The sequence below is a fragment of the Microcaecilia unicolor genome, chromosome 4, assembly GCF_901765095.1.
Source record: "Microcaecilia unicolor chromosome 4, aMicUni1.1, whole genome shotgun sequence".
Classification (NCBI taxonomy): domain Eukaryota; kingdom Metazoa; phylum Chordata; class Amphibia; order Gymnophiona; family Siphonopidae; genus Microcaecilia; species Microcaecilia unicolor.
This window is the reverse complement of record NC_044034.1, coordinates 165,318,287-165,338,893: the sequence shown is the minus strand read 5'-3', so window position 1 is coordinate 165,338,893 and position 20,607 is coordinate 165,318,287. Positions and strand designations below refer to the sequence as shown.

General features: G+C 46.3%; 1 protein-coding gene across 3 annotated transcripts in view; it reads right to left on the bottom strand.

Annotated features, from left to right (window-relative positions):
- The window catches only part of CREB3L1 (cAMP responsive element binding protein 3 like 1), a 139,441-nt gene that overhangs the window by 29,036 nt on the left and 89,798 nt on the right, over positions 1 to 20,607 (bottom strand). For 2 of the 3 annotated variants that reach the window (XM_030200849.1, XM_030200850.1), the window contains exon 2: positions 899 to 1,106. In XM_030200849.1, coding sequence (XP_030056709.1) covers positions 899 to 1,106 — 208 coding nt within the window. The remainder of the gene's footprint in view (positions 1 to 898; positions 1,107 to 20,607) is intronic. The other variant, XM_030200851.1, reaches the window with a different exon arrangement.

The following is a 20,607-nucleotide window of genomic DNA, read 5'->3' as shown; positions in this document are numbered from 1 at the left end:
TATATTTGACCAGCTCTGGGGCTAGTTGGGACACCGAGTAACAGTGAACAATATGAAGCCATGACTATGTACTGCAGTGTAAGTAATAGGTGATATTGTAATTACAAGGTACAGCTCATTGCTTCTGGAGCTTCACCTGCCCCCCCCCCCCCAACTCATTCTTTTATCTCAGCTTATGTTTTCCAAAAGTTGGTCACTCCAACCAAGAAACATATTTCCTCTGGCCTTCAATAATCGCCTGAGATGTGAGAAGAGCTGAGCAAAATTCCAAAGGAATCAGCTCTATAATGGGGTACCTGGAATTAGGCATCAGGAGGGGGTGTGGTAGGGGCCTGTTCTTTAAAAGGATGTAGATACCCGTTTCCCTTCATAGAATACTAGGTGACTGGGTATTAACACACCTAACATTTAGGCACCAGCATTTATGCCAGCCATAGAGCTGGTGTAAGTGGAAACACTTAGGCACAGTAGGGACGTGCCTAGGGGTCAAGTATAATGCAGTCTTGCTAATTTTTAGGATTACCAGGTGCCTATGTTCTGGACTGGCCACTGTTAGAAACAGGATACTGGGCTAGATTGACCCGTGGTGTGACCCAGTAGGGCAGCTCGTATGTTCTTATGTAGTACTCTGTTACACATGAAAATGGAAGCCCCGCTAATGTCTCACCCATGCTCCACCCCTGTGTACAACTCCTTGCAAATACACACTGTGGAAGTTAAGCAGGTATTTGCAGGATAGCACTTAGGCAGTTTGTTGGCACATAGGCAGGTAAGTGTCCGTATATGCTAGTATTTTAAAGATTTATGAGTGCACCGTGTGCATAAATCTCACCACCTAGGTTGTAGAATAGCCTCCTTACTGGATACATAGGGCCTGCAGGTGAATTCTCTAACTAACCATTTCCATTCTCCTCTGTTTTCACCAATGTGACGGGGCTCTGTGGGGCTGAGTCCCCGCTGAGAGAATAGCTATGCTCAGCCTGGATACCGGGGGTTGGAGGGTCGAGGTCCATGTCCAACAGAGGGTTCTTCTCCGCCAGCAGTGGGTCATCGAAGAAACTATTGAAGAGCTCATTGGAGAAGTCATCCAAATTCTCTGAGAAATGCTGGAGTAGCAAGCAGAAGAAGGGAGGGAGAGAGACAGACAGAGGAGAAAGGAGAGAGAAAGAGAGAGAGGAACAGAAAGAGAATGAGCAAAGTAATGACAGAGGAAAAAAGAAAGACAGGAATAGAAAGAGCAAGAAAGAGACAAAAGAAAAGTGAAGAACAGAAAGAACAAGGAAAAGAATGAGGAACAGAAAGAATGTTCAAGAAAGTGAAAGACAGAAAAGAAAGAAGAAAAGTGAAAAGAGCAGAAAAAGCAAGGAAAAGACAGAAGAAAAATGAACGAGGAACAGAAAGAGAATGCGCAAGGCAGTGATAGAAGAAAAATGAAAGAGAGAAATAGAAAGAGAAAGGAGAGGAATCGAAACAGGAGAGGAATTGAGAGCAAGGCAGAAGCAGAGGAAAAATGAAAGAGAGAGGAACACAGAGAAAAGCAAGGTAACGACAGAGCAAAAGTGAAAGACAGGAATAGAAAGAGAAAGATAAACAGAAAGGAAAAGACAGAGAAATGTGAAAGAGAGAAACCGAAAAAATAAGCAAGACAGAGACAGAAGAAAAGTGAAAGAAAAACAGAAAGAACAGGAAAGAGAGAAAAATAAGGAAAGAGAGGAACAGAAAGAGCAAGGCAGCAACACAAGGAAAGTGAAAAAGGAAGGAACAGAAAGAGAAAGAGCAAGGAGAAAACAGAAGAAAAGTGAAGAACAGAAAGAGCAAGGAAAAGAGAGGAAAAATAAAAGTGGAAGAGAAAGAGAATGATCAAGGCAGTGAAAGAGGAAAAGTTAAAGAGGAACAAAAACAGCAAAGAAGAGACAGAAGAAAATTGAAAAAGACAGAGGAAAAGCCAAAACAGAAAAGAGTGTTGGGGGGGGGGGGGGGGTGACAAAATAAAAAAGGGAGGAAGAGAGACATAAAAAAAAAAGAAAGACACTTATTAATACAGATCCCCTTCAGGCCACTTTTCAAAGGGAGTGAAGAGCTGGCTGCTGGGTGACCAACACATAACTCCCTCATCCACAGAATTTCAAGAATTATATGGCTAGCATCAGGCAAGGCTCAATACTATCTGTATAACTGCAGGCCACGTCAGGGGCAGGGTGGAGGTGGCCCTACAAATTAACGGATAGTGGCAATATTCAGTCACTGTCTTAGAAAGTTTATCTTAGGCTGGCATGGTCAGTGGTTTAGTCGTAGTAGGCGCTGGCATGGTCATTAGTCAAACTATTTATTCAGCACTTAACCTGGCTGAAAATTATTTGGCTCTATTTATTTATGAACTTATTTACAAAATCTTCATTACAAAATATCAAGAAATCAATATTTATGACTCCTTACATGAGGTCATGGTCTATTCAGTCAGTCAGACCTTTCAAGCCCAACATTCTCCTGGTCTTTCGGGGAGAAGAGGGAGTAATGCAAGGACAGATCTGTGGTTTTAAAATTGAGGTCACTAGTCATCTGACAAAGTTCCTCTGATGTTATTTCAAATATAAGACAGAGCAATCACAATAAATTTGTACACCCCCCCCCCCCTCACATTTCCAGAATCGCACACCCAGGTTCACATAGACACAGTGCTCGGCATATGCAGACTAAGCAACTGGTCATCAGCTGAAGGCAATCTCTGGACTTTTTATTCTTTTCATGCAAATCACCACTTCCCCTCTTCAGTCCCCAAGGGTCTATTCTGCCTCTTTGTTTCATATAAGCATTCGTGTTCCAACAATCACTCATAAACAGCTGAAGTTTGCACGCACACACACACACACACAATCTATTTAGCCTCTTGTCCAGAGGACAAATATTGGAAAACAAAACACAACTGCTATAACAATCAAATATTCAGGAGATAAAAAAGGAAAACATTCCTCACAGCTTAAAAAAGGTATTCAGAGCACACGGCAGAAGAATCCAGGGTAGACATGTCATTAATACCCTTCCTTCACCCGCATTTCCTCCTGCAGAGCATTCATTCATTGCTATTTCCTCATTAATTAAAAAGTGGATCTCTAATACATGTTTGTTTCACCACTGATTCCCACAGAGTGGCAGTGGCGTACCTAGGGTAGTTGACACCCGGGGCTGGTAATTTTTTAACACCCCCCTCCAAAATCCAGTACTAGGCATGCCAAGAATACAAAACACTCAGGACCTATAGAGCAATTCTACCATACCATAAGCAGTAATTTCTAAGAGTCACACAAGGAAAAAGAAAGCATCTTAAACACTACAGTGAGCACTAGAACATCAATTCACCTATTGTAAAACAAAACCAGACAGATAGTACAGATCGTAGATCCTGCACAGTCAATGCCAACTGAAAGCCATGTCTTTTTCAAAAACACAGATACACCCTAATCCACTATAGAATAAGTAATAATAAACTTTCTATTTAGACAAAAATTTAACTGAACCACCAAGATGCCAGACTCTGCATACAATGCAACACCACAGAAACAGAAAATGTCCCCTAGTACTGTGCAAAATATAAAGACAGTAGATGTAAATTTGAAAAAACTAACGAGTACCAAGCACCACTTCACAAATTAACAAATAGAAATAAAACAAATATAGAAAATAAAATAATACCATTTTATTGGACTAATACATTTAGCTTTCAGAGGCCGAAACCTCCGTCCTCAGGTCAATACAGTATAGTGTTGTTACAGTATCCTATCCTGACCTGAGGAAGGGGGTTTTGTTCTCCGAAAGTTAGTCAAAATGTATTAAAATTAGTCCAATAAAAAGATTACCTTGTTTACATGTTCTATTATAAACATTTATTAACACAGCTACAATACTACTTTATCCTAAAGCAAAAAAAATAAAAGTATATATTTTATTTACAGTTTGTTGTCTCTGGTTTCTGCTTTCCTCATCTTCTTTTCACTGTCTTTCTTCCATCCAGCATCTGTCTTCCTTCTCTCTCTGCCATCCAGTGTCTGCCCTCTCTGCTGCACCCTCCATCCAATGTCTGCCCTCTCTCCCTGCTCCTTCCATCCACCATCTGCCCGTCTGCCCTCTCTTTCTCTCCCCCTTCCATTCACTGTCTGCCCTTTCTATCCCTTCCATCCACTGTCTGCCCTTTCTCTCTGCCCCTTCAATCCACCATTTGCTCTCCCTCTCCCATCCATCCAGGGTCTCCCCTCCCTCTCGCTCCCCCTTCCATCCAGGATCTGTCCCCTCTCTCTGCCCCTTTTTTTCAGCCCCCAGTTCCAGCCCCCTTATCCCACCTGCCCCCAGTTCTAGCCCCAGCCCACATCTCCCACATGCCCCCCTTTTCAGCCCCCAGTTTCAGCTCCACTATTCCACCAGTCCCCAGTTTCAGCCCCAGCCCTTTTCTCCCACCAGTCCCAAGCTTCAGCCCCAGCCACTTCTCCCTGTCCCCTTTTCAGCCCCCAGTTTCAACCTCAGTCCTTTTCTCTCACCAGTCCTGAGCTTCAGCCCCAGCCACTTCTCCCTGTCTCCTTTTCAGCCCCCAGTCCCCACAGTTTCAGCCCCTGCCCCTTTTCAGCCCCCAGTCTGAGCCCCCTTATCCCACCTACCCTCCTTTTCAGCCCCCTGTTCCATCCCCCTTCATCCTTGCATTAGGGGCCCCCTTTTCAGCCCCAGATCCATTCTCTCACCAGCCCCAGGCATGGCCCCCATTTCTCTCATGGCCCCTTCTAAGGCCCCAGTTCCAGTCCCCTTCTCCCAGTCCCCTTCTCCCATCTGAGAACCCCCTCCCCAGCCCCCTTCTCCCATCTGAGAGAGAGCCCCCACCCCACCTCCCCTTCTCCCATCTGAGAACCCCCTCCCCACCTGAAAACCCCCTCCCAGTCCCATTCTCCCATCTGAGAACCCCCCCCCTGACCCGACCCGACTACTAGCTTTGTCAACAGCACTCTTCTCCTGCCACCACCCTGCCTTTAAAAAAAAATTGTGAAGCGGTGTGGCAGGCAGCGCCTCGCATCTGCCCTGCTTGTAAAAGAAGTAAATCTCCTCATCGTTGTCTGGCCTTCACTCACTGTGTCCCGCCCTCCTCTGAGGTAACTTCCTATTTCCGCGAGGGCGGGACACAGTGAATGAAGGCCCGACAACAACGAGGAGATTTACTTCTTTTACAAGCAGGGCAGATGCGAGGCGCTGCCTGCCACGCCGCTTCACCGTTATTTTTTTAAAGGGTGGGAGCAGCGGGAGCGGAGCACCCCCCCCCACCTGCTGACACCCGGGGTGGACCGCCCCCACCGCTCCGCCCTTGGTACGCCACTGCAGAGCGGGAATGCATAAGTACTTCTGAATATTTAAATGAAGTAGTTTGGGTGACTGAAATATAGGCAAGTGGTTTAGCTTCTTGCCATTAAGCTCAGCTGACATCACGGTTGGAGCAGGCTCAATGTGTTACTTTCACTCAGCAGTAGATATAGTGATGCCAGAAGACTGAAACTTCATATCCAAGAAGGGTATACTGAGGCTTGTGCACAATGCAATGAATCTATTATGCTGTTACTTACCTTGCGCCCTCTCTCAGTGGTCACCCGCTCCCTTTCAAGGATTCATCTACTCAAGGATTCCATTAAAATTTTCAGCATTACTTTCGACTCCCTCTTGACCTTCAAACCTCAGTCGATTCTGTCCTCCGCTTATCCTTTTTTGCGCGTCACCATATCTGCTACGTACACCCCATCCTTTTTGCCGCTCTCTTCCATCCCCTCGTTCTCGTTCATCATTTCACATCTTGACTACTGCAACTCCCTTTATGAGGGCACACCTCCAGTCCCTTAAGCAACTGCAACTTGTCCAATGAACTGCTGTGAAACTTTTACACAACGCACACCAGTTTGACCATCAGGCTCATTTTCGAAAGAGATGGACTTCCAAAAAGTGACATAAATTGGCACTTGGCCGTCCATCTCTCAGAGACGTCCAAATTGGTAAAATCGAAACCCGATTTTGGACGTCTCTAACTGAAGTCCGTCGCAAGGACGTCCAAATTTCAAGGGGGCATACTGGAGGAATGGTGAAGGCGGGACTTGGGCGTTCCTGACGTCTTTGACCCATAATGGAAAAAAGCAGAGATGTCCATGAGTACTACTACTACTTATCAGTTCTACAGCGCTACTAGACGTATGCAGCGCTGTACACTTGAACATGAGGAGACAGTCCCTGCTTGACAGAGCTTACAATCTAATTAGGACAGACAAACAGGACAAACAAGAGATAAGGGAATATTAAGGTGAGGATAATAAAATAAGGGTTCTGAACAAGTGAATAAGGGTTAGGAGTTAAAAGCAGCATCAAAAAGGTGGGCTTTTAGCTTAGATTTGAAGACGGCCAGAGATGGAGCTTGATTTACTGGCTCAGGAAGTCTATTCCAGGCATATGGTGCAGCAAGATAAAAGGAACGGAGTCTGGAGTTAGCGGTGGAGGAGAAGGGTGCAGACATTGAGCCTGCAAATAGGTGGGGAAATGTAGGGTACAAATGCAGCAAATAAATAAATAAGAGAGATTTCCTGTGGAGGAATGTAGGGAGAGATGAGAGTGGAGAGGTACTGAGGAGCTGCAGAGTGAATGCACTTATAGGTCAATAAGAGGAGTTTGAACTGTATGCGGAAACTGTATGCGGAAACGGATAGGAAGCCAGTGAAGTGACTTGAGGAGAGGGCTAATATGAGCATAACGACCCCGGCGGAATATTAGTCGTGCAGCAGAATTTTGAACAGATTGAAGAGGAGAGAGATGGCTAAGTGGAAGACCTGTGAGAAGCAAGTTGCAATAGTCTAAGCGAGAGGTGATAAGAGCATGGATGAGGGTTCTGGTAGTGTGCTCAGAAAGGAAAGGACGAATTTTGCTGATATTATAGAGAAAGAAACGACAGGTTTTAGCAGTCTGCTGAATATGTGCAGAGAAGGAGAGGGAGGAGTCGAAGATGACCCCAAGGTTACGAGCTGATGAGACAGGAAGGATGAGAGTGTTATCCACAGAAATAGAGAAAGGGGGAGGAGGAGAGGTTGGTTTAGGGGGAAAGATAAGAAGCTCAGTCTTGGTCATGTTTAGTTTCAGATGGCGCTGAGACATCCAGGTAGCAATGTCAGACAGGCAGGCTGATACTTTGGCCTGGGTTTCGGCTGTGATTTCTGGTGTGGAGAGGTAGATCTGGGAGTCATAAGCGTAAACATCCAGAGTAAAACTTGGATGTTTTCACCCGGACCTGTTTTTATTACGAATAAGGCACAAAAAGGTGCCTGGAATGACCAGATGACCACTGAAGGGAATCAGGGATGACCTCCCCTTACTCCCCCAGTGGTCACTAACCCCCTCCCACCCTCAAAAAACATTATTAAAAATATTACTATGCCAGCCTCAGATGTCATACTCAGGTCTATGACAGCGCATGCAGGTCCCTGGAGCAGTTTTAGTGGGTGCAGTGCACTTCAGACAAATAGACCCAGGCCCATACCCCCCTGCCTGTTACATTTGTGGAGGAAACAGCGAGCCCTCCAAAACCCACCAGAAACCCTCTGTACCCACATCTAGGTGCCCCCTTCACCCGTAAGGGCTATGGTTGTGGTGTACAGTTGGGGGTAGTGGGTTTTGGGGGGGGTTGGGGGGGCTCAGCACACAAGGTAAGGGAGCTATGTACCTTGGAGCATTTTATGAAGTCCACTGCAGTGTCTCCTAGGGTGCCCGATTGCTGTCCAGGCATGTCAGGGGGACCAGTGCACTACAAATGCTGGCTCCTCCCACATCCAAATGGCTTGCATTTGGGCGTTTTTGACTTGGACGTCTTTGGTTTCAAAAATCGCCGAAAGTCAAAGACGTCCAAATTTAAGGACGTCCTTGGTATTTTCAAAACGAAAGATGGACGTCCATCTTTTTTCGAAAATGAACTTTTCGCCGCCTCCGGATTTGGACGTTTTACAAAGACGTCCAAATCCCAACTTAAACGTTTCTTTTGAAAATGCCCCTCCATCATAGGCGCCCGGTATAAGAGGCTTGGGGAGGCTAAGCCTCCCCAGCCAGAAGTGCAGCAAGGGCGGAGCGGGTGCAGCTCGTGAACATGTCCCTCCCAGCTCCCTCCCCCACCCCGACTGGTGTGCGACAGTCCCAATCTTTACCCCCCCCGTCCCACCCGACTAGTACGGTGCCGCTCTCCCCCTCCACTCCTGTCACGTCGTCTTTCAACGAGGCTTCCTGTTCCCGTAGCAGCAGCAGCATCAGCAGCAATGATGTAAGCGCCGCTGCTTTCAGCCTGCCCCGGAAGCCTTCTCTGGACAGCGTCCCTCCTATGCGGGAAGCTGTTCAGAGAGTGCTTCCGGGGCAGACTGAAAGCAATGGCGCTTACATCATTGCTGCTGCTGCTACGGGAACAGGAAGCCTCGTTGAAAGACGACGTGAGAGGAGCGGAGGGGGAGAGCAACTGACCAACTCTCTTGGCTCTAATCCTCGACTTCTCTTCACCACATTGAACTCTCTCCTCAAGGTGCCCCCTCCCCCAACTCCCCCTTCATTATCTCCTCAGACCCTTGCTGAATTCTTTCACAACAAGGTTCAAAAGATAAACCTTGCTTTCTCTACCTCACTTGGATTCCAGGGCTCTGTCCTTTCCTGGTTCTCTTCCTACCTCTCCCTCCACACCTTCAGTGTTCACTCTGGTGGATCCTCTTCTACTTCTATCCCTCTGCCTGTCGGCGTACCTGATATCTCACCTTGCATCCAAACCAAAGTTTCAGCGTGCTTGTCTGACATTGCTGCCTGGATGTCTCAACGCCATCTGAAATTAAATATGACCAAAACCGAGCTTCTCATTTTCCCCCCCAAACCCACCTCCCCGCTCCCCCCATTTTCTATTTCTGTTGATGGCTCTCTCATTCTCCCTGTCTCCTCAGCTCGAAACCTTGGGGTCATCTTTGACTCTTCTCTCTCCTTCTCTGCTCATATCCAGCAGACTGCCAAGACCTGTCGTTTCTTTCTCTACAACATCCGTAAAATCCGCCCCTTTCTTTCCGAGCACTCTACCAAAACCCTCATCCACACCCTTGTCACCTCTCGTTTAGACTACTGCAATCTGCTTCTTGCTGGCCTCCCACTTAGTCACCTCTCCCCTCTCCAGTCGGTTCAAAACTCTGCTGCCCGTCTCATCTTCCGCCAGGGTCGCTTTACTCATACTACCCCTCTCCTCAAGACCCTTCACTGGCTCCCTATCCATTTTCGCATCCTGTTCAAACTTCTTCTACTAACCTATAAATGTATTCACTCTGCTGCTCCCCAGTATCTCTCCACACTCGTCCTTCCCTACACCCCTTCCCGTGCACTCCGCTCCATGGATAAATCCTTCTTATCTGTCCCCTTCTCCACTACTGCCAACTCCAGACTTCGCGCCTTCTGTCTCGCTGCACCCTACGCCTGGAATAAACTTCCTGAGCCCCTACGTCTTGCCCCATCCTTGGCCACCTTTAAATCTAGACTGAAAGCCCACCTCTTTAACATTGCTTTTGACTCGTAACCACTTGTAACCACTCGCCTCCACCTACCCTCCTCTCTTCCTTCCCCTTCACATTAATTGATTTGATTTGTTTACTTTATTTTTTTTTTTTGTCTATTAGATTGTAAGCTCTTTGAGCAGGGACTGTCTTTCTTCTATGTTTGTGCAGCGTTGCGTATGCCTTGTAGTGCTATAGAAATGCTAAATAGTAGTAGTAGTAGTAGCAATACGGTACCGCACTAGTCCGGGGGGGGGAGGGGAAGCGATGCCAGACAGACCGACCAAAGGGAAAGGGGGGTGGAGAGAGAAGGATGTGAGATGCCACATCTAAGGAGAAGAGGGAGGAAAGAAAGCAATGGCAGGGCATGGGAATGGGAAAAGGGGGGTGGAGAAAGGAGTAAGAGTGATGGAAGCAAGAAGGGGAGGGAAGAGAAAGGTGGGATGCATGAGGGAGAGGAGAGATGCATGAGGACACTGGAGGAGAGAGAGAGAACGTGGAAAAGTGCAGGGGAGAGCCAGAGAGAGATGGGGAGAGAAAAAGGGGACATGGAAGAGAGCAGGGGAAAGCCAGGGACATGGAAAAGAGCAGGGGAAAGCCAGAGAGAAGATGCTGGATGGAAGAGGGGTACAGAGAGAGAGAGAGAGAGAGAGATTAGTGGAAAGATGGGGGGAGAAAGAGGGGACATGGGCAGGAGAGAGAAGCTGCTGGGGAGAAACTGGGGGAGACCCTAGCTGTCAGACGGAGAAATGCTGAATGAAAGGAGGGAGAAAGTGGGAAAAGCTGGAAGGAGGGGGCAGAAAGAGGGAAGACAATGGACGTAAGGGTAGGGAGGGAAAGAGGAAAGACACTGGAAGGATGGGGATAGAGAGGACATGCTGAATGGAAAAGGGTCAAGAGAGAGAACTGTTTAGAAGGAAGGAGATATAGAGGGAGACAATGGATGGAAGGAGAGGGAGACAATAGACGGAAGGATTGGGAGAGGGTAATGGGTAGAAGGATGGAGAGAGAAAGAGGGATGACACTGGATGGAAGGGTAGGAGAGAAAGAGGGAAGGTGCTGGACATGGATGGATGGATGGAGGGCAGGGAACAGAGGAGAAATGTTGGACAAGGATGGAGGGAAGGAAAGACAAAGGAAGTACATGCACATGGATGGAGGGGATGGGAGAAATGCTGGATATGGATGGAGGGGAAATTGCTGAATTTAAGGGCTGGATTGGAACACTTTGAGGGCAGATGCTGAAACTGGAGAAAGGATAGGGACAGGGCTACAGATGGTAGACAGGACGCATAAGGACACAGGAGGATGGTGGACATGGTGAGAGAAAAAATATCAAATGGAAAGAAGACACTGGGACCAAAGTGAATAGAAAAACTAAATGATCAGACAACAAAGGTAAAAAAAAGTATTTTATTCAGAATTTATTAACTGGAATATGTCAGCTTTTGGAAATGTGCATCTGTGATATTTTGCATGTAAGTTTCAATTTTTCTAGTATTGCTGCATGCTGAGTCTGACTTCTTGAGGTAACTTTCCAGTTTTGCCTTCATATCTGTTGTGTCGTGTGTTTTTCATGTGTAATCAAGGTGCAGTATTCTACTAGTGTGTAGTATTTACAGCCCTTTTTGGGGTTTTTTTGTTTCACTAGGTTTTAGAGCCCAGTGTAATTACAGTGCTGCCTTTCCACGCATAAGGTTGTAGCTCGTCCTGTCCTTGGAATTAGTGCTGTTATGGTTTGCTAAGGTTATGAGTGTGTTTTTGCACAAGTTTATGTATAGTGTTTTGCAGTAGAGAGATTGTGTATTGGCCTTACTGAGGTGGCACCAAAACATCAGAAAGGGTTTTAGAGCCTAAATCACAACACACTACCTCTTGAAGGATCTACATATAGTCGTTAATAAAAGGAGCTCATTGTGAACACTATCCACCCTAAAAGGGTGTTTTGTGGCTCTACATGAGAATTGTGATATTATGATCCCTTGTTTCATATTGTTGACGGTCTGCATTTTCCATATGGGTGGTATATTGGTGTATTAGGGTCTGCCTAGAGTTATGGTACAGTAAGGTTCTGAGTGTGTTTTTGCACAAATTTGTGCATAGTGTTTTACAGTTGAGCGATTGTGGTTAGTATATGCTTTGAGCAACCACTTTATTCTTTGACATATGATACATGTCTAATATCTAAATTTAATAAAAAGGTAAAATTGTGACTTTTATTTTTATTTATTTATTTTTTCTGTGTTATCAGACAATTATGGATTTAAGCTCCACCCCTGGCTCCACCCCCTAACCCCGCCCCCTTTAGCCTCCCCAAACAGTTGGGCCACCGACCGCCTATGCCCTCCATGTCACTCGCCTCCTTTGTACCAAACACTGGCTCCTTGTCACGACCCATATAAAATTCAAAATTCTGCTTCTTGATTACATGTCCCAATTTCCTGCTGCACCTTCTTATTCCATACACTCTCCCCCCCCCCTCTGCTGCCTCTGTTCTGCTGATAACAATCTCCTCACTCTCCCTTCTCCCTCACAGCTACATCTCAACATCTCACGTGAATCCGCCTTTAGGTACCTTGGCCACAAACTGCGGAACAAATTGCCACTCCACATCAGAAATCTACCTACTGTCTCTGCCTTTATACACGCCTTAAAAACTTACCTTTTTTCTATTTCCTTTCCTCCCCTATTATTGTATGTAAACTGCTCATAAGTACATAAGTAATGCCACACTGGGAAAAGACCAAGGGTCCATTGAGCCCAGCATCCTATCCACGACAGTGGCCAATCCAGGCCAAGGGCACCTGGCAAGCTTCCCAAACGTACAAACATTCTATACATGTTATTCCTGGAATTGTGGATTTTTCCCAAGTCCATTTAGTAGCGGTTTATGGACTTGTCCTTTAGGAAACCGTCTAACCCCTTTTTAAACTCTGCCAAGCTAACCGCCTTCACCACGTTCTCCGGCAACAAATTCCAGAGTTTAATTACGCGTTGGGTGAAGAAACATTTTCTCCGATTTGTTTTAAATTTACTACACTGTAGTTTCATCGCATGCCCCCTAGTCCTAGTATTTTTGGAAAGCGTGAACAGACGCTTCACAGCCACCTGTTCCACTCCACTCATTATTTTATATACCTCTATCATGTCTCCCCTCAGCCGTCTCTTCTCCAAGCTGAAAAGCCCTAGCCTCCTTAGTCTTTCTTCTTAGGGAAGTCGTCCCATCCCTGCTATCATTTTAGTCGCCCTTCGCTGCACCTTTTCCAGTTCCACTATATCTTTCTTGAGATGCGGCGACCAGAATTGAACACAATACTCAAGGTGCGGTCGCACCATTGAGCGATATAACGGCATTATAACATCCTCACACCTGTTTTCCATACCTTTCCTAATAATACCCAACATTCTATTCGCTTTCCGAGTCGCAGCAGCACACTGAGCAGAAGGTTTCAGTGTATTATTGACGACGACACCCAGATCCCTTTCTTGGTCCGTAACTCCTAATGTGGAACCTTGTTCTATGTTTTGTTTTTAATTTTTTTCCTCCCCTTATTGCTGTTTTGTAAACCACTTAGATGCCTCTGTGTTGGCCTATTAGCAGTATAACAAATGTTCTGAAACAAAATAGTTCAAAGCAGAGACCAGTCCAAAAATGTCCGTTAAGGGACTGTTTCTCCAGGATACACAAGGTAACAGTCAGATACCCACAGTATATACTGTTTGGTAGCACCTCATCACCATCATGGGGGTGATGATGATATTGTCACCCATTTTGTTTAATACCTACCACAAACCACTAGCTGAGCTGCTTCAGTTGATGGACACTTACTTCTACATCTATACGGATGATGTGCAGCTACTCTGTTGAACTAGACTTACCTACAGCCCTGACAACAATCCAAGAATGAGCTAAAAACAACATACAGCTCCTGTGGGTTCCTAACACAAGCGGTCACATACCTGATATCAAAATCCCTTTTGGAAGCTATGAACTCTCCCTTAAATTAGAAGTCAGGAACCTTGATGTACTGCTAGAATTAACCCTTTTGCTGATCCCCCAAATCCAAGCAACCTTCAGGAGCTGCCTCCATCACCTACAACTATACTGTTTCTTTTGTGAGAGCGGTTTACACCATGATAACATCAAGACTGGAGTTCTGTAATGCACTCAACATTGGTGTGAGCAGAAAGAGTTTGCGCCAGCTGCAACTGATTCAGAATAACATTGCATGTCAACATTTCTGCAAAATCTCTGCTGGCTACCAGTACAATATAAAGCTAAATTTAAAACTCTTTGATCTTCAAGACCCTTAAAGGAAATGGGCCAAAATACATGAAGAACAGAATCTCTCTCTATACACCTACAAGATTTCTAAGATCCTCCCCAAGGAATATCCCTAACTGCACCCTCTCCAAAGGAAATCACTTGTCTTTATGAAATAGCCTTATGATAGGTGCCTTAAACAGCAATTTAACAAGGTGCCCCCCCTTATAAAATTATTTCCTTAGAGGATAGAAGCAGTTCAGAGAAGGACTACAAAATTTACACAGGGTTAGTAACATAACCCTGCAACAACAGATTTGAGACATATAAACATAGTCACCACTGGAAAGGATGAGGTATGATACAAACATTCAAATATTTGACAAGCTTCAGAATATCCCAGTATGAGAAACATATACAGAGAAAATTAATACCAGGCACAAAAGTTAATGATGTGACATTAGAGGGAGGAAGAGCCACAGGCAATAGGATAAACTACTTCTTTACTGAGAGAAGGATAGATGCCTACTAACAAAAATGGTGGAAGCCAGTACTTTGACAAAATGTAAAATGCTTAGGAAGAGATACAGAGGCCACATATATTAACATGGCTGAGGGGTTGTCGTATTGCAAATTACCTACCCTTCCCTCTCGCAAGAGCTGAGACAACATGAGAAGTGATAAGAAGAAAGTAACAGACAGAAAAATGAAACGTGGAGGGGCATAATCGAACACGAACGCCCATCTCCATGGGCGTCTATGTCCGAAAATGGGTATGTGAAGAGGCGGGACAGACCGTATTATCAAAAAAGATGGGCGTCCATCTTTTATTTTGAAAATATGGTTTGGACGGACCAAATGCCATGGATTTGGTCCCTTCTGAGATGGGCGTTTTTTTTTTTTTTTTTGTGATAATGGAAACTAAAAACGCCCAGCTCAGAAACGTCCCAAGGACCTACGTAGGTTACCGACGTCAGAAAGGGGCGGGCCCAGCAGGAGAAAGACGCGCCATCGAAGCTGGGCAAAGGCAGGCATCAGGCTTTCTTCTTGCCCGTGCAGCGCCTTCGGACAGAGGAGAGAGGCGCTGCACGGGCCCGGTAAGAGGGAGGGGGGCCCGATGGAGGAGGGGAATGGCGGCGACGACCCCAAAAGGGGGCGGGGCACAGGACGGAGGATGTCGGGAGGCGGAGCTGAGGTGAGAGTAGTGAGGAAGGGAGGGGGGCAGGGGCTGCTTGAATTTTGCTTTTTCGGGGTGGGGGGAGCGGCGGAAAGTGGGGAGCAGCGGGGGGGGGGGGGCAAGGCCGTCCGTACAGGACGCTCCTGATGAGCGCCCTTGCCCCCTCCCGATCCTTTTTTTATTTTTATTTATTTATGTTTTTCTGACGTCCTTTGGACCAATCACAGCGCTTTTAGCTCTGCTAATGCGCTGGGATTGGCTCGTTTGTTTATTTTTTCTCTTAATGATTTTTCCTGGCACAGAGCTGTCCTAACGAGTGGTCCAGACCTCTCGTTAGTTTTCCTGCCTTTTTCCTGCGTAAAGGCAATCGGAAAAGGTTAGTGCATGTCGTTTCAATGGGGTTTTCACACTAATTGCTCATCTCCATTCCGTTTTCGTTAGCTGCTACTGTCGTCGGAAAATAGGCTTAAGTGCATGGAAAGGATAGGAAATTCTTCCCTGAGGGCTCATTTAACGATGAAAAACGTTTAGTGCATCTACCTCTAAGTGCTGTAATGTGGCTAACACATGAAAGTGATATAAAAGTGTCTTACACAAATGGCCACTACCTCATGGACTACCGGAAACAAAACAGGCACACTCTGACCCAGTAAGCAGAGGGAAAAGCACCATGGGAGTAGAGCCTACCAACTACCAACATCGTGAGCATTTAACACAAGCTAGTGGAATCACGGAGCCCAATACCCTACACCCACCACAATGGACTGCTGATGTGACTCTGCAGTGCCCTTAACAGAAAAGGTGTCACACTTACCAGAGACACACATCAGAACCAGGGAAAGGCTGTCAGAGGATAGAACACATTCTGCTGTCATGGAGGTGGGTACAGCATTTGAGGCTGGCTTACAGGCTGGGAAAAAAAGTTTGTAAAGTGGGGTTTTTTTTGTTGGAGGGGGTTAGTGACCACTGGGGGAGTCAGGGGAGGTCATCCCTGATTCCCTCCGGTGGTCATCTGGTCAGTTGGGGCACTTTTTGGGACTTGGACCTGAAAAAAAGGGTCCAAATAAAGCGGACCAAATTCTCGTCAAAAACGCTCTTCTTGTTTCGATTATCAGCTAAAGACACCCATCTCTCCTCGGCCGATAACCACGCCCCAGTCCCACCTTCGCCATGCCTCCGACACACCCACCCCTATCATCAACTGAATTCCACTTTTTACTGGATGCCCGAGAGCTGGAGCACCTGAGCAAGGCCCAGGGGAAAGCTGTCACCACCCACTTCCAGAAAGAGAAGGAGTAGGAGAGTTCTCTCTTCCTGCCTCTACTCCCCCCCCCCCCCCCCGAGGGGGCAACACTTGGGCATTCGGGCCCAGGGGATTCCTTGTATCTTATTATCAGTCAGCATGTGCCCTCTTAGCAGTGAAAACCTGAATAACTAGGCATTCTGGAGGAACCAACTGATCTTTACTAGCTGTCATCTAGTAGCTGGGTTATAAGTTGAGCTTACAGTATAAACAGATGCTGTAGTTATGCTCCCTGATTCTTTGTGTACAAAGGTAATATTGGTGCCAGCTCTGATTCTAAGGACCAGTCCTGTGTCAGACAGCGAAGAGGATGTTTGCTCTGTAGTCCAGATAAAAATGTTCATGATCAACCCTGCAAATGTTGCCCAGGCCCTGGAAATTACGGCAGCAGTGACATTCTCTGAACAAATGGGAGAAGTCTTAGCTGTTTAAATAAGGAAGTGTCAGGTTCCAGGATGCAGGAAATACCGGATCTCTGGAACTCCAGCTCCTGCCTCCAAGGGAGTGAATGCTTGCTTAGCTCTAAACTGGTGTCAATTCTACAAACACAACCTTGGCACAAAAAGACAGAAAACAAAAAAAGAGAGAGAGAAGGACAAAGAACTAGAAAACCACAAAGAGGAAACATGAAGGGCAGGTTAGAGAGATGCAGCGATAAGGAGAAAAAACATGAAAAAGAGGGACAGAAAGATACTGTATCACAGAGAGAGAGAGAGAGAGAGAGAGAAGGCCAGCTAGAGATAGAGGTAGAATGACCAAACAAAAAAGAATATCCTATATAATAATTTGCACCTCCAACGTTCTAAGTCTGGATGCCTGGGTTTGTAACACAATTCCCATTGGTCCGCCCTCGCGTCTGAACGTAATGACGTCAGAGTGCGGATCAATGAGAGGGAAGGGAAACCACACCAGCCAGCCACAGAACGTTGGAGGTGAGGATACAATCACGTGAGAATCACCCCCTCCCTTCTCCCGTCCTCCGAGTTCCAGGCCCCCCCTCTCCTCCAAGTTCCAGCCCCCCTCTCCTCCGAGTTCCAGACCCCCGTGCCTCCCTGCTTCTCTCTCTCTCCCCTCTGAGTGGCAGCCCGACCTGCGTTGCCCGCCCTCTTCTCCCAGTCCTCCGCCTGCCCCTCGCCTTCCTGCGTGTCGGCCTGAATTTAAAAGTTCTTACCTCGGGGTCCGGCGGCAGCAGTGAAAATCGAGCAGGCATGGCGCTTCAGCCTGCCTTCCCTTCTGTCTCAGCTCTGCCTCTGGTCCCGCCCTTCTAGAAACAGGAAATGAGGGCGGGACCAGAGGCAGAGCTGAGACAGAAGGGAAGGCAGGCTGAAGCGCCGTGCCTGCTCAACTTTCACTGCTGCCGCCGGACCCCAAGGTAAGAACTTTAAAATTCAGTCCGGCACGCAGGAAGGCGAGGGGCAGGTGTAGGACTGGGAGAAGAGGGCGGGCAACGCAGGTCGGGCTACCACTTGGAGGGGAGAGAGAGAGAGAGAGGGAGGGAGGTGAGGGTCTGGAACTCGGAGAAGAGAGGGGGGTATGGAACTTGGAGGAGAGGAGAGGGATGGAGGGAGTGGCGCCTGGAATTCGGAGGGAAGGGGGGGCCTGGAACTCGGAGGGGAGGAGAGGGAGGGAGGCACGGGGGTCTGGAACTCAGAGGAGAGGGAGGCATGGAACTCGGAGGGGAGGGGAGGATAGGGAGTGAGGGGGGCATGGAACTCAGAGGGGAGGGATGGGGCCAAGCTGGAACTCGGAGGATAACCTTGCTAGCGGCCGTTTCATTTGTGTCAAAAACGGACATGTTTTACTAGTGTAGAAATAAAAATAAAATAGAGACAGAGTAAGAAAGAGAGAAAGTCATGCAGATAAGAGTAACGAAAATATAAAGATCTTGTATTTTTAACCACCTGTCTACACTGGGAGAAAGACTGCACTAGTTGCTGAAACCTGAAGACACAAAGCATGCGCGGGCACCTGCATCTGCTTTTTTCTGCAGGTAGAATTTCACTGGGAAAGCACGCACGAAGATTAGAAAATGACATTTCAACATGCACTCTTCCTTCCCTGATTTAAATGTGCCAAACATTTAGCTGTATTGAGGAAGGGCAGTTTTGAAACAGCTGATTAACATGAGTAAAAACTCTAATAGTTTTTAAATTTTGTCCTCATTATGTATTTGTCTGGCAATATACAACCAATAAACTTTTCTAAATATGACAGAAGGGGCAGAGAAAAAATAAATGTAAGATATATTATGTATGCCGTGACTATCTTAATTTAGTTGAAACTGAGACTGATTGAAGAAAAGTCACTTTATTTATTTATTGGGATTTATTAACAGCCTTAATGAAGAGATTTAGTAAACAGAAACAGCAAACCTCAAGAAAAACATCACAGATGGTACATTTCAGTCATCCCAAGAAGGCACAGTTTATATCAAAAGTTAACTTTTATAAAATGAGAAGAATCAAGTGTGATTTAGCTGTATGTCTTAACCAACAGGAAGGCAGCTTTAATAATACCGTATTATGACATTGCAATGTGCTCTAGCTCCACCAAAACCAGCTGAGCCTTTATTTTTAGTTCAATGTGTATTATGGTTACTATGGAACAATTCTAAGCCATTTTGATTTTAATTAGAAATATAGTGTATAAAAGGCTTGAAATACAAAAATAAAAATAATAAACAAGTGGGGAAAGCATGCAGATGCAAGTGCTCCATTTTCAAAGTCCCCTTCCTTATCCCCAGCAGTTTAGTCCAGAACGAAACTGACTTAATATCCCAACTTGTCCTGTTGCCGCAAGACAGTGGCGTAACTACAGGTGGGCCTGGGTGGGCAGAGGCCCATCCATTCCTGGCTCAGGTCCACCCAGCGGCAGCATCCCATATCAACATCTCTCCTCCTCCATGGCATCCAGGCATCTGCCCACCTGTCTCTGAACCCCCATCCCTCCCTGATGTACCTTACAGGTGTCCCTGGTGCCTGCAGTGATTCACTATTGCTGCCTGTGCTGGCGGCCCTGCAGGCTTCCATCAGCTGGGTCCCACCCTTGCTTTCATCAGTTCCTGTCTGGCAGGACCCGGCCGATGGAAGCCTGCAGAGCCGGCACAGACAGCAATAATTGAATCACTGCAGGCGCCGGTGACACCTGTAAGTTACACCAGGGAGGGTTTCAGCGATGGGTGGTCAGATGCCAAGAAGCCGTGGAGGAAGAGAGATGTTGATGTGGGGTAGGAGAAAAAAATCTATAATTTTAAAAAAATATCTCGGGGTGGGGGAGCTATGGAGTGCCGTGCCATGGAAGGGCCCATTTAAGTTCGCTGTGGGCTCATCCAAAATACTGGATCTGGCTACACCACTGATGCAAAACATTCTAATGCAGCTCCTTGTCACTCTGGGCAAGTCACTTAACCCTCCATTGCCCCAGGTACAAATAAGTACCTGTATATACTATGTAAACTGCTTTGAAAGTAGTTGCAAAAACCACAGAAAGGTGGTATATCAAGTCCCTTTCCATTTAGTGTGAAACACACACACAGTGATAAATGTCAGGTATGTGTGTGTCTGGGAGGGGGGATGGTGTAGGTATACAGGGTTTGTAGGATGGATGAATGTATCTGGGAGAGATGCTGACCGTAGGGTGTGTATGTTGTTAGAGGGTCCATTATTGTCACCAATTACTTCATTTTTCCCCCCTCAAGACTGCCACTATCTGCTATTCTTGAGTCTGGTTGAAGCTGTTGGATGTCAGGGGAGAAGGATTTTGTGAATGCAGCAGTCACTTATATTTCCCAGTCTCTAATTTCTTCTCATAGTAAAGGAATGGAGATATTTTGGGAGGATTCATTCTTTGAAAATACTGACCCCACGTTTCTGCTTTTCAAATTTGTCCAAGATATCCCCATTTTCTTTCTGCAAGCCAACTGTGCTGACTATGGCCCTTCATTGGAGAGTTATTGTGCTTCCAGATGGATAGATAAACAGAGACCTATTTTCTGTAACATTTTTAAACAATCCTTATTGTGGAAAGTATAAAAAGGTCTAGGTGCATTGCATACATCCAATAATGAATTTCAGGATATGTATTATGGAATTTGGATACATTGCAAGAGCGCTCCTCATGATTCATCTGGAGTGTGTGAGAATCCCTGAATGCACTGCTTGTTGTGCATTAATGCTTAGCAAATTGTACCAGATGAGATCACCTGGAAAATCTTGCAGCTTATGTTGCACACAAGAAAACATACCACTGCTCGTAGAAGCTATTGCTTATATTACTCGCAGGATGGATTTAATTTAAAGTT